Source organism: Tupaia chinensis, unplaced genomic scaffold (assembly GCF_000334495.1).
Source record: "Tupaia chinensis unplaced genomic scaffold, TupChi_1.0 Scaffold000059_1, whole genome shotgun sequence".
NCBI classification, from domain to species: Eukaryota; Metazoa; Chordata; class Mammalia; order Scandentia; family Tupaiidae; genus Tupaia; species Tupaia belangeri.
In genome coordinates this window covers 66,302-77,060 of record NW_006159517.1, presented here as the reverse complement: position 1 = coordinate 77,060, position 10,759 = coordinate 66,302, and the positions used below count along the sequence as shown (strand labels likewise).

General features: G+C 44.8%; 1 protein-coding gene across 3 annotated transcripts in view; it reads left to right on the top strand.

Moving 5' to 3' along the window:
* Positions 1-10,759, top strand: part of EIF4B (eukaryotic translation initiation factor 4B) — a 50,324-nt gene that overhangs the window by 35,901 nt on the left and 3,664 nt on the right. The window contains exons 9-12 of one of the 3 annotated variants that reach the window (XM_014592588.2): positions 1,647-1,875; positions 5,570-5,682; positions 8,864-9,077; positions 9,884-9,939. In XM_014592588.2, coding sequence (XP_014448074.1) covers positions 1,647-1,875; positions 5,570-5,682; positions 8,864-9,077; positions 9,884-9,939 — 612 coding nt within the window. Of the gene's footprint in view, positions 1-1,646; positions 1,876-5,569; positions 5,683-8,863; positions 9,082-9,883; positions 9,940-10,759 lie in introns of those variants that run through there. The other 2 variants (XM_006141587.3, XM_014592592.2) reach the window with 2 other exon arrangements.

Sequence of the window (10,759 nt, the reverse complement as noted above, 5' to 3'; positions counted from 1 at the left end):
AAAAGAGCACCCTCCAGTTTGGTAATGCTGCAACACAGTTTTCCTTTACTCTCCAGCCTGTTGGGTCCTGAGTACACACATGGGTGCAGGGCTTCTGGTGGACTGGGCCAGGAATTCAAACCATAGTCACCATGTGGGATAGCAGCACATTAACATTGTGCCACAGAGCCCATCACATAAATTCTTATCCTACTGAAAATAGCCATTTTCCGGGTCACTTTTTTTTTTCCAAATATGATTATTCTTTCTGCCAGCAAGAGCGATATAGCATCCCCAACAGCATCCTTTTCTTGAGAGGCTTTTGATATAGGGCGCATATGCTCGCCAGAAAGACAGACAGCGAGAAATCGGGATCTTGGACACACACACACACTCCCGGCGTGAGTTTAAGCCATTGGGTTTGGAACTCGAACCACGGTCTACTACCTAGGAGTCCAGCGACGTAGCCATTATGCCATCTGCTGGTCTCACCCCGACAGCATCTTGATGTTGTGTTCCAACTCTGTCTCAGCCAACCTAGATCAAAGGCACAAATAGATCACAGGCACAAGTGTTCCCGTGTATTCAGGGAGAACTCTGGGTGCAGGCCTGGAACCTTCCCACTTGGGGCAGCTTACAGAGCACAGCATTTTATCCCTGCTCCCAGACCAGATACTTTCATCCAGTAGCTTACCATGATAGAAAATTTCTGTTTAGATGAAAGTAATCATGCTGGGACCAGCAGTTAGCATAATGGCTATGTCACTGGACTCCTATGTAGTCCACTGTGGTTCGAGTCCCAGACTCTGTGGCTTAAACTCAGCCGGGGGCACGTGCGTGTGTGCCCAAGATCCCGAAAGGAGAACGGAGGAGAAGGGATTGTGGCATGGCCATGCCCCTGGGGGGTGATTTCTCACTTTCTGTCTCTCTCTCTCTCTCGACTGAGCACACGCATGCTATAGCAAAAACCTCTCCCCCCCAAAAAAAGTAATTATGCTAAATAATTAACTCACCACTAATAATCCTATCATTTTGAGAGGAGAGTGAGAAGCTGTGGCCATGGTTGTTAAGATACTGTGAGTCCCACGTGCCAGTCATGATTCAGGTCCCAGACCTGGCCGCTTAAGAAACACACCAAGCACATGTTTGCATGCCTGGAGTCCAAACGGGAGGGAGAAATGGAGGACAGGGGTTGCTGCATGCCATTCCCCATGGAAACTTCTTTCTCACTTTTCTTTCTCTAGAGAACACACATGCCTTCTGGGGGAAAAATATATTAAGAATTATTCCATTTTTATTTATTATTATTTTAATCTACCAAGAGAGCAAAAGAGAAAGCAGGCCTCCAGGTGTGAGACTTGAACCATAGTTGGCCATCTGAGAGTCCCATGCCTTAATCATCACACCACCTCCTGGCCTTCCAAATTTCTTTCTTAATTACCATTTTTAGTCTTTTCCAAGGCCTAGTACCACACCATGGATGTGGTTATTTAATTCCCGTTTTTCTAATGACCTCCCATCTATTTTTTCTGCTGTATCAACCAGATCCAGGCCATTAACCTGAATCCCATATAGCTTTTTACAAGAGCTGTGTCTAGGAATTTGGCGTATAGCCATCAGCTTCTCATGATTTGGACAACTATTACTTAGAGTTTCATTTAACTTAGGTCCTCCCCAAAGACCCAAACTGAATCTAAAGCCTCGGAGTACTCCTAAGGAAGATGATTCCTCTGCCAGCACCTCCCAGTCCAGTCGAGCGGCTTCTATCTTTGGAGGGGCAAAGCCTGTTGACACAGCTGCTAGAGAAAGAGAAGTAGAAGAAAGGCTACAAAAGGAACAGGAGAAATTGCAGCGGCAGTTGGATGAGCCCAAACTAGAACGACGGCCTCGGGAGAGGTAAGGTTATCTTCAATTCGTGGGCTAGATTTCCTCTCTGAATCCAGTGGTTCTTAAGGAGTTACATCCCCATGGAGCATTGGGAAAGTGGTCTGGAACTGGGGTGTTAGGCAGTTTGCCTATTTTATGATGTGGGGAGTATTTCTGGTCTTTGAAGAAAAACTTTGAGACATAACACAATTCTTTGAGACACTGGGCCTTCATCGGAATGTCCTGTGTTTGCATCCCAAGGGCTCCACCCTGTTACATGGGTCTAGTGTCTGGGCCAGCTGAAGCTGGGGGTAGTTGGCGCCTTGAACATGCTGTTGTTGGTGGAGGGGACCAGCAGTTAGCGTAATGGCTATGTCACTAGATTCTCGTGTAATCGGCCACAGTTCACGTCCTGGACCCAGTGACTTAAAACTCATGCCGGGCGCATGTGCGTGCGTGCCCAAGATCCCAAGAGGAGAATGGAGGAGAAGGGATTGCGGCGTTTTCATCCTCCCTGGGGGGTAATTTCTTGCTTTCTGTCACTCTCTCTCTCTCTGTCTATCTGTCTGGTGAGCACACACACTCTATGGCAAAAAAAACCTCCCCCAAAAAAATGCTGTTGGGGGCACCCTTCAAAAAATAAACTTTCAACAGATAAGAAGGGCTCTCGGGAGCTAGGATTCCACATGGTAGACTGCAATTTGGCCCTCAGTCCCTTCTGCTTGAAATACAAGCTAGATACCTGTGTGTTTGTGGCCAAAATCCCAGCATGATGGAGAAATGGAGGAGAATAGGATTGCAGCTTGACCGTACCCCATTGAAAGGCATTCTCTCCTCATCCCGTCCGGTCTCTCCCCTTCCTCTGATGTGTGCACACATCCTCTGACTATTAAATTAGGGGTCAGCCAGTGGTGTGATCGTTCAAGTGGCAGGATCCCATATGGCTGGCTGTGCAAATCGAGTCCTGGACTTGGTGGCTTATGTGCTGGGTATGTGTACCGTGCCCAAAACTCTAAGAGTAGGGATTATGTTTGACCATTGCCCCAGGGAATGCTTTCTCATCTACACATACCTCTTAACCTTCCCCTCCCCATGAGTGTACATGCCCTATAGCAAATTGAAAAGGGAAAAAGAAAGTAACTTTTTTTTTTTTTTTTTTGGAGAGGTTTTTGCTTCAGGGTGCATGCACTCACAAAAAATACAGAGACAGAAAACAAAATCACGTCCCTCCCCCCTGGGGGGGACGGGGAATGGTCACACCGCAATTTCTTCTCCATTTCTCCTCTCAGGATCTTGGGCTCGCACGTACACACGCCTGGTGTGAGTTTAAGCCTCCGGGTCTAGGACTCGAACCAAGGTCGGGTATATGGGAGTTCAGTGACATAGCCACTACATCAACTGCTGGTCCCTTAAAGTAACATTATAAAAAAGAGAGAGAGAGAGAGGGAACAGACGGAAACTTTCCCAATCTCTGTTTAGTGTATAGAGTAAAACCCTACTATGGTTAGTGAGTGGAATATACAAAATCGCATTGAATCAACGACAGTTTTATTATGAGCTTAATAAAGGTTTTATTTATGGGACCAGCAGGTGGCATATAGGTTAAAGCACTGGACTCCTACACGTCTGACCGGGGATCGAGTCCTGGACCTGGTGCCTTGAAAATCACACTAGGCACATGGTACGTGCATGCCCAAAATCCCAGGAGGAGGAGGAGGGATTGCAGCATGATTATCCCCCCAAGGGGTGATTTCTCACTTTATCTGTCACTGTTTTTCTGTTTCTCCTTTCCCTGGTGAGCACACTAGTCTTGTGTAAAAGGAAAAAAAAAAAAGTGGTATTTAGCTCTTCAATTTATTGGCTGTGGAGTATAGAGAAAATGTTCCTTGTTGACCATAGGCTAGAAATGATATACAAAGTTTTTTGTTTTTATTGTTTTGATAGGGAGTGCGTACTATGCAGAGTGATGGCTATGCCACTGGGTCCAGGACTGAACTGTTCAGCCAGCCACGTGGGCTCCCGCTGCCTTAATCTTCCTGCCATCTTCTTGTCCCCACAAAAGTATTTTCAAAAGGTGGCATTGTATCAAATAGGGCATATACCTCCTATGATTTTTTTTTTTTTTTTGAGAGGTTTTTGCTGTAGTGCACGTGTGCTTACCAGAAAAAGACAAGAGAGATAGAAAGTGAGAAATCACCCCCCAGCGGGGATTGCCACTCTCCTCCATTCTCCTCTTGGGATCTTGGGCGTGCACACACACACGCCCGGCATGAGTTTAAGCCACCAGGTCCCTTTCTCAAACCATGGTCAGCTACATAGGAGTTTGGCGACATAGTCATTAACACTAACTGCTGGTCCCTGCCTCCTGTGATAAATTAACGTTCTCATAAACTAGGCTCAGAAGTTACATGTTACGTAGAAAGGTTTTATTTTTCAATTTTGCCAGAGGGTGCGTGCATATACCAGAAAAAGACGGGGAAGGTGAGAAACTACCTCTCTTGATCACGTCACAATCCCTTCTTCATTTTTCCTTTGGGGATTTTGTGCACTCACACACCTATGTGTTTCTTGAGCTGTGGGGTCTAGGACTCAAGTCTCTCACTTGGTTACATGGGATCTAGCTACGTTATATGTAAGTGTTTCGCTTGTTTTTAAATCTTTTTTTTTTTTGGAGAGGTTTTTACTGTAGGGCGCATATGCTCGCCAGACAGAGACAGAAAGCGAGAAATCACCCCCCAGGGGGGATAGCCACACCACAATCCCTTCTCTCAGGATCTTGGGCACGCATGCACATGTGCCTGGCGTGAGTTTAAGCCACCGGGTCCGGGACTTGAACTGCGATCGACTACATGGGAGTCCAGCGACATAGCCATTATGCCAACTGCTGGTCCCATTAGGACTTTTATTTGGTTTTTTTTTTTGTTGTTGTTGAATAATTTTTTAACCATTTATTTCAGTTTGACCAGAGAGGGACAGAATGGGAGAGCGAGCGAGGGAAAATAAGAAAACAAGCCGCAAGGTCCAGGACTTGAACTGCTGTTGGTCACGTAGGATTCTAGTGCCCCTAACCATCAACGCCACATGCCGGCCCTGGGAGCTAGCTACTGTAACCACCAGGCTGTAAACACCAGACTTGCCCATGTAGAAAGATATTAGCTGGAGTATTTAGAGCCAAAGCTTGTTTTAATGTTTGTAGCTTTCAGATGGTTTGGGGAAAAAAATACATGTGCACTGATAGATAAAGGAAGTATGATAGGGGAACCAGCAGTGGCATGGCGGTTATGGTGCTAGACACTCCCACATGGCTGACTAAGGTGGCTTTCTGTCTCACTTTCTCTCTGGTCAAATTAAAATAAATAAATGAATAGATGAATTTAAATAAACTTTTTATTTTATTCATTATTTAACTTTATGTCTTTATTTTTGACCAGAGAGGGAAAGTGAGAAAGCTAGCCTCCACGTCCAGGACTTGAACCATGGTTGGCCATGTGGGAATCCAGCACCCTCAGCCACCGCGCCACCTTCTAGACCCAAGCAAGACCTTTTTACAGTGCTACTGGTGCACACCTGTCATCCCAGTTGGAATCTGAGACTGGATAGTGACAAGATCTTGTCTTAAAAAATAATTTAAAAAAATAAGGGGTAGTCCTTTGAGAGGTCATCATGGACCAAACTGGCCTTTGTTGCATCTGTCATAATGCAGTTTATTCAATTTCTTGTTCAGACATCCAAGTTGGCGAAGTGAAGAAACTCAGGAACGGGAAAGGTCGAGGACAGGAAGTGAGTCATCACAGACTGGGACCTCAGCCACATCTGGCCGAAGTAAGTCAGACCAGGGTGGGTATCGTTATTGCTGTTTTCCATAAGCTATAAATCATATATTAGAGTTCTTTCTTTTTAGAGAGATTTTTGATAGAGGATGCATGTGCTTGCCAGGGAAAGACAGACAGTAAGAATTCACCCCTGGGGGGTGGGCATACCACAATCCCTTCTTCATTCTCAGGATTTGGGGCACGGACCCACGCACCCCTTGTTCGAGTTTTAAGTCTTTGGGTCCGGAACTCAAACCACCACTATGTGGGCGTCCATCTGCTAGTCCCTAGAGTACTTTCTTAGTAATAGGATCTAAAGCGCCTTTTCATGACTAGGAAAAAGTGATATTGTTGATTTGTTTACCTACTTCTGGAGAGCTTCCAATTAAAATGTAGAAAGAATTTGTGCAGCAGGTGGGGATGGTGGTTAAAGTGCTGGGTTCCCAAATGGCTGACAACAATTGGAGGCCCAGACCCAATGGCTTGAGGGCCCCACCAGGTGCATGTGCAGTAGTGCCCAGAATCCTGAAAGGAGGGATTGAAGTGTGGCAGTCCCCCTGGGGATGATTTTGCTCTTGCCCTCTTTCTCTCTCTGGCAAGCACATGTGCCCTATGACAAAACATTTAAAAAATAAAAAGTATAGTCTAACAAAACAGCCTTCTAGTTTTAAGGATACACTTAGTTCTCTTTTTTTTTTTTTTTAAATTTGTCAGAGAGTATTCGAATTCTCTGGGGGGTGGTTAAGGAAGTGAGAAAGCACCTCCACGGGGAACTGTCATGCTGCAGTCCCTTCTTCATTTCTCTCTCTCTCTCTCTTTGGGATCTTGGGGACACACATATGCTTGGTGTGGGTTTCTTTTGTTTTGTTTTAAGAATTATCTTATTCAGCTTTATTAATTAATTTATTTTTTAACTTGCCCAGAGAGAGACAAGAGTGGGGGCGGTGAGAAACCAAGCCATGGTTGCTGTGGTTTCCAAACCATTCAGCTCAGGATTTTCTTTTTTTTTTCCTAAAGAATTATTTCATTTATTTAACTTTATTGTTATTTTCTTTCTTTCTTTCCTTTTTCTTTTTAGAGGTTTTTGCTATAGGGTGGATGCGTGCACGCGCCAGACAGACAGAAAGCAAGAAATCACCCCCCAGGGGGGATAGCCACGCCACAATCCCTTCTCCATTCTCCTTTTGGGATCTTGGACACACATGCACACATGCCCGGCATGAGTTTTAAGCCACCGGGTCCAGGACACAAACTGCGGTCGACTACATTGGAGTCCAGCAACATAGCCATTACGTTAACTGCTAGTCCCACTTTTTTTGTTATTTTCCAGTTTGATCAGAGAGAGAGGGAAAGTGAGAAAGCAAGCCATCAGGTTCAGGTCTTGAACCACAGTCGACATTGTGGGTGTTCAGTGCCTTTAACCATAACACCTGCTAGCCCCAAGTTCAGGAATTTCAAGCCATTAAGTCCAGAGTTGGCATGTATGACCCAGCTGCCTTAACCACCATGCCCACGTGTTAGCCTAGTGCCCCTTTTAAAAGCACACATGGGGTAGGACCAGCAGTTAGCATAATGGCTATGTCGCTGGACTCCCATGTAGTCAACCACAGTTCCAAGTCCCGGACCCAGTGGCTTAAACTCACGCTAGTTGTGTGTGCATATGTGCCCAAGATCCTGAGAGGAGAAGAGATTGTGGCGTGGCCATCCCCCCCTGCGGGGTGATTTCTCGTGAGTGCACATGCCCTATAGCAAAAACCTCTCAAAAAAAAAAAAAACCACACACATGGGGAACAGCACATGGTGAAATGGTTACATCTCTGGATACCCACATAGTCAATCGCAGTCCAAGTCCCAGACCTAGTAGCTTAAAACTCACGTTGGGCACATGTGCAGGTGTGCCCAAAATCACCCTCAGGGAGTGATTTCTCACTTTGTGTCTCTCTTTGGTGAGCACACGCACCCTAAAGAAAGAGAAAAATAACTTGTATTTTTTTTTCCCCATAAATGTGATTGTGTTGAAGTTCTTGGATGTTAAACATCAACGTTGGAGTTGAACAGTGCTTGTTGGGTTTAGAGTTTTCATCACATATCCCCTTCACACATGTATACATTACTTTTCTTCAGATTAGGACATTTAAAATTGAGAAAGGGTATACTTCTAAAATAAAGGACATTCATTCTGAAAAGGATACTCATACTCTGGTGGGTTTTGTGGGTTTTTTGTTTTTTGTGTTTTTTTTTTTTTTTCCATTGGAGAGGTTTTTGCTATAGGGCGCTTGTGCTCACTAGAAAGATAGAGACAGTGAGAAATCACCCTCCAGGGGGATGGCCATACCACAATTCTCCTCTTGGGATCTTGGGCATGCACTCATACACACCCAATGTGAGTTTAAGCCACCGGATCCGGGACTCAAATCGCAGTCAACTACATGGAAGTCCAGCAACATAGCCGTTGCACCAACTGTTGTTGGTCCCTCTGGTGGTTATTCTTATACACAGTCATTTCTCTGCACAAATAAAACAATTTTTTCAAAATGTTATATGGAGACCACTAGTTTAAGACGATTCTATCTGTTGGGAACCAAATTAGGGTCTCTATTTAGGAATACTGGCAGGTGGGCCAGCCAGTGGCATTGTGGTTAATGTGGCTGGATCCCACGTGTCCATCTGCACTGTTTGAGTCCCAGTCCATTTGACTTGAAAAAATATGTTGGGCCCACATGTGTGTGTGCCCCAAGAGGAATGAATTGTGGTGTGGCCAACCCCCTGGGGAGTGATTTCTCACTTTCCCTCTGTCTCTTTCTGGCAAACACATGTGCTCCTTTGCAGAAATATTTAAGAATGTGTGTCAGATCCTATATGTCTGATCCCTGTTTGAATCTTGGCCCCTGAAGCTTGAAAAGCATGTTGGATGTGTTTGCATGCCCTTGTACCCAAAATCCCAACAGGATGGAGAATTGGAGAAGGGATTGTGGTGTGACAACACCACTGGCAGGTGCTTTCTCTTTGTGTCTCTCCTTGGTGAGTGCATGCACCCTCTGGCAATTAAAAAAAAAGAAAGAAAGAAAGAAACAGATGGAGAAAGATGGTAGAAGGCAGTAAACTTGAACATGAACCATTTTCCACTCTTTCTGAAATCCTGATAGATGCCTACAGTAAGCCCCTTTCCCCCCTCATACTTAGACTTTCCCACTCTGGCTTCACAGATGCACGGAGGAGAGAGAGTGAGAAGTCTCTAGAAAATGAAACACTCAGTAAGGAAGAAGACTGTCACTCTCCAACTTCTAAGCCTCCCAAACCTGATCAGCCTCTAAAGGTAATGCCAGCCCCTCCACCAAAGGAGAATGCTTGGGTGAAGAGAAGTTCTAACCCTCCTGCCCGATCTCAGAGCTCAGACACAGAGCAGCAATCCCCTACCAGGTGAGTCAGCATGGAAACAGACTTTGGTGAGCCACAGAATCTTAACTATTGTGATATCATGAAGGAAAACACCCTGGGGATTGTTGGCCTTATATTGTATCTTAAAAGTGTGTACTGTCTTAGTTTAAATGCCAGAGCTGGCTCATGACTATACATTTTGTTTTCTAGAATTTCAGTACCTAGTCATTATTATTTTGGTGGCTTGAAATGAGCTGTGATTGGGACCAGCAGTTAGCGTAATGGCTATGTCGCTGGACTCCCACGTAGTTGACCGCAGTTCACGTCCTGGACCTGGTGGCTTAAACTCACGCCGGGTGCGTGTGTGTGCGTGCCCAAGATCCCGAGAGGAGAATGGAGGAGAAGTGATTGCGGCGTGGCCATCCCCCCTGGGGGGTGATTTCTGGCTTTCTGTCTCTCTGTCTCTGTCTGGCGAGCACACGCACCCTATAGCAAAAACCTCTCAAAAAAAGAAAGAAATGAGCTGTGTTGGAAATGGTCTGTTTTTGCCACAAAAGTCTGCACACCGTGTAAATCAGTCAGTTATGTGACAGTATAGCCTTGGAGACCACACTTCACTTTTCTAAATCTTATTTCTCCTCATCTCTCATTTTTAAATAGAATACTACTAATGTTTGCATGATTGTGATGATTCTAAAGCCCATGGCTTAGTGAATGTACAAGTACTGCTTTTTTTGTTGTCTTTCTTACATTTCAGTGTTCATAAGATTAAGTATGTTTTGTAAATTTCTCGTCTGTTCTGTCCCTGAAACAACCCATGAATATTGATTACATTGTTTTCCCTCTAGTGGTGGAGGAAAAGTAGCTTCAGCTCAACTCTCTGAGGAAGGACAAGCCAGGAGAGGTAAGATCATATGAAGGAAAATACTGAGTTGTCAGAAATGCCACGGTGTATTTTTTCTATATAAAAATGCATCATTACTTTTCTGACAACTCCATAGGTTTTCCACCTCAAGGCTTAAAAAGGCCTCTAGAATCGGGGGGGGGGGGTTTTTTTTAAAAGGATTTTTGGGGGTTGGGGGGGGGGGGGGGGGGTGGTGGTTAAGGGCACTGGACTCCCACATGGCCGGCTGCAGTTTGAGTCCCAGACCTTGGTGACTTGCTTTCTCACTTTTCTCTCTCTCTGGTCAAAATAAAATTTAAAACAAAACAAAACACAGACAAATAAATAAAGCTAGATAAAATAATTATTTTTTAAAAAATATGATTTTGTTCTAGGGTACATGTGTTGATGGGGGTGTGGGGGCTGGAAAATTCCCCAACCCCTTGCCCTGAGGAAACAACCATGCCACAATCCCTTCTCCATTCTCCTCCTGAGATCTTCGGCACATACATGGTACCTGGTGGCTATTTTGAAGGCACCAGTTCCAGGACCTGAACCTACAGTCAGCCATATAGGACTCCAGTGATGTAACTGCTACACCAGCTCTTAGCCTACTAGAAATTATATTTAAACTTTTTTTTTTAAAGAACATATTTAATGTTATTAATATATTATTATTTAACTCACCAGAGAGAAAGTGAGCTACCAATTCCCGAACTCCAACTATGTCAGCTGTGTGGGAGTCCAGCACCTCAACTACAATGTCACCTGCTGACCCCAGCTTTTTTTTTTTTTTTTTTTTTTTTTTAGGGTCTTTTCTTTTGGGCCCCTCGGCCCCCCC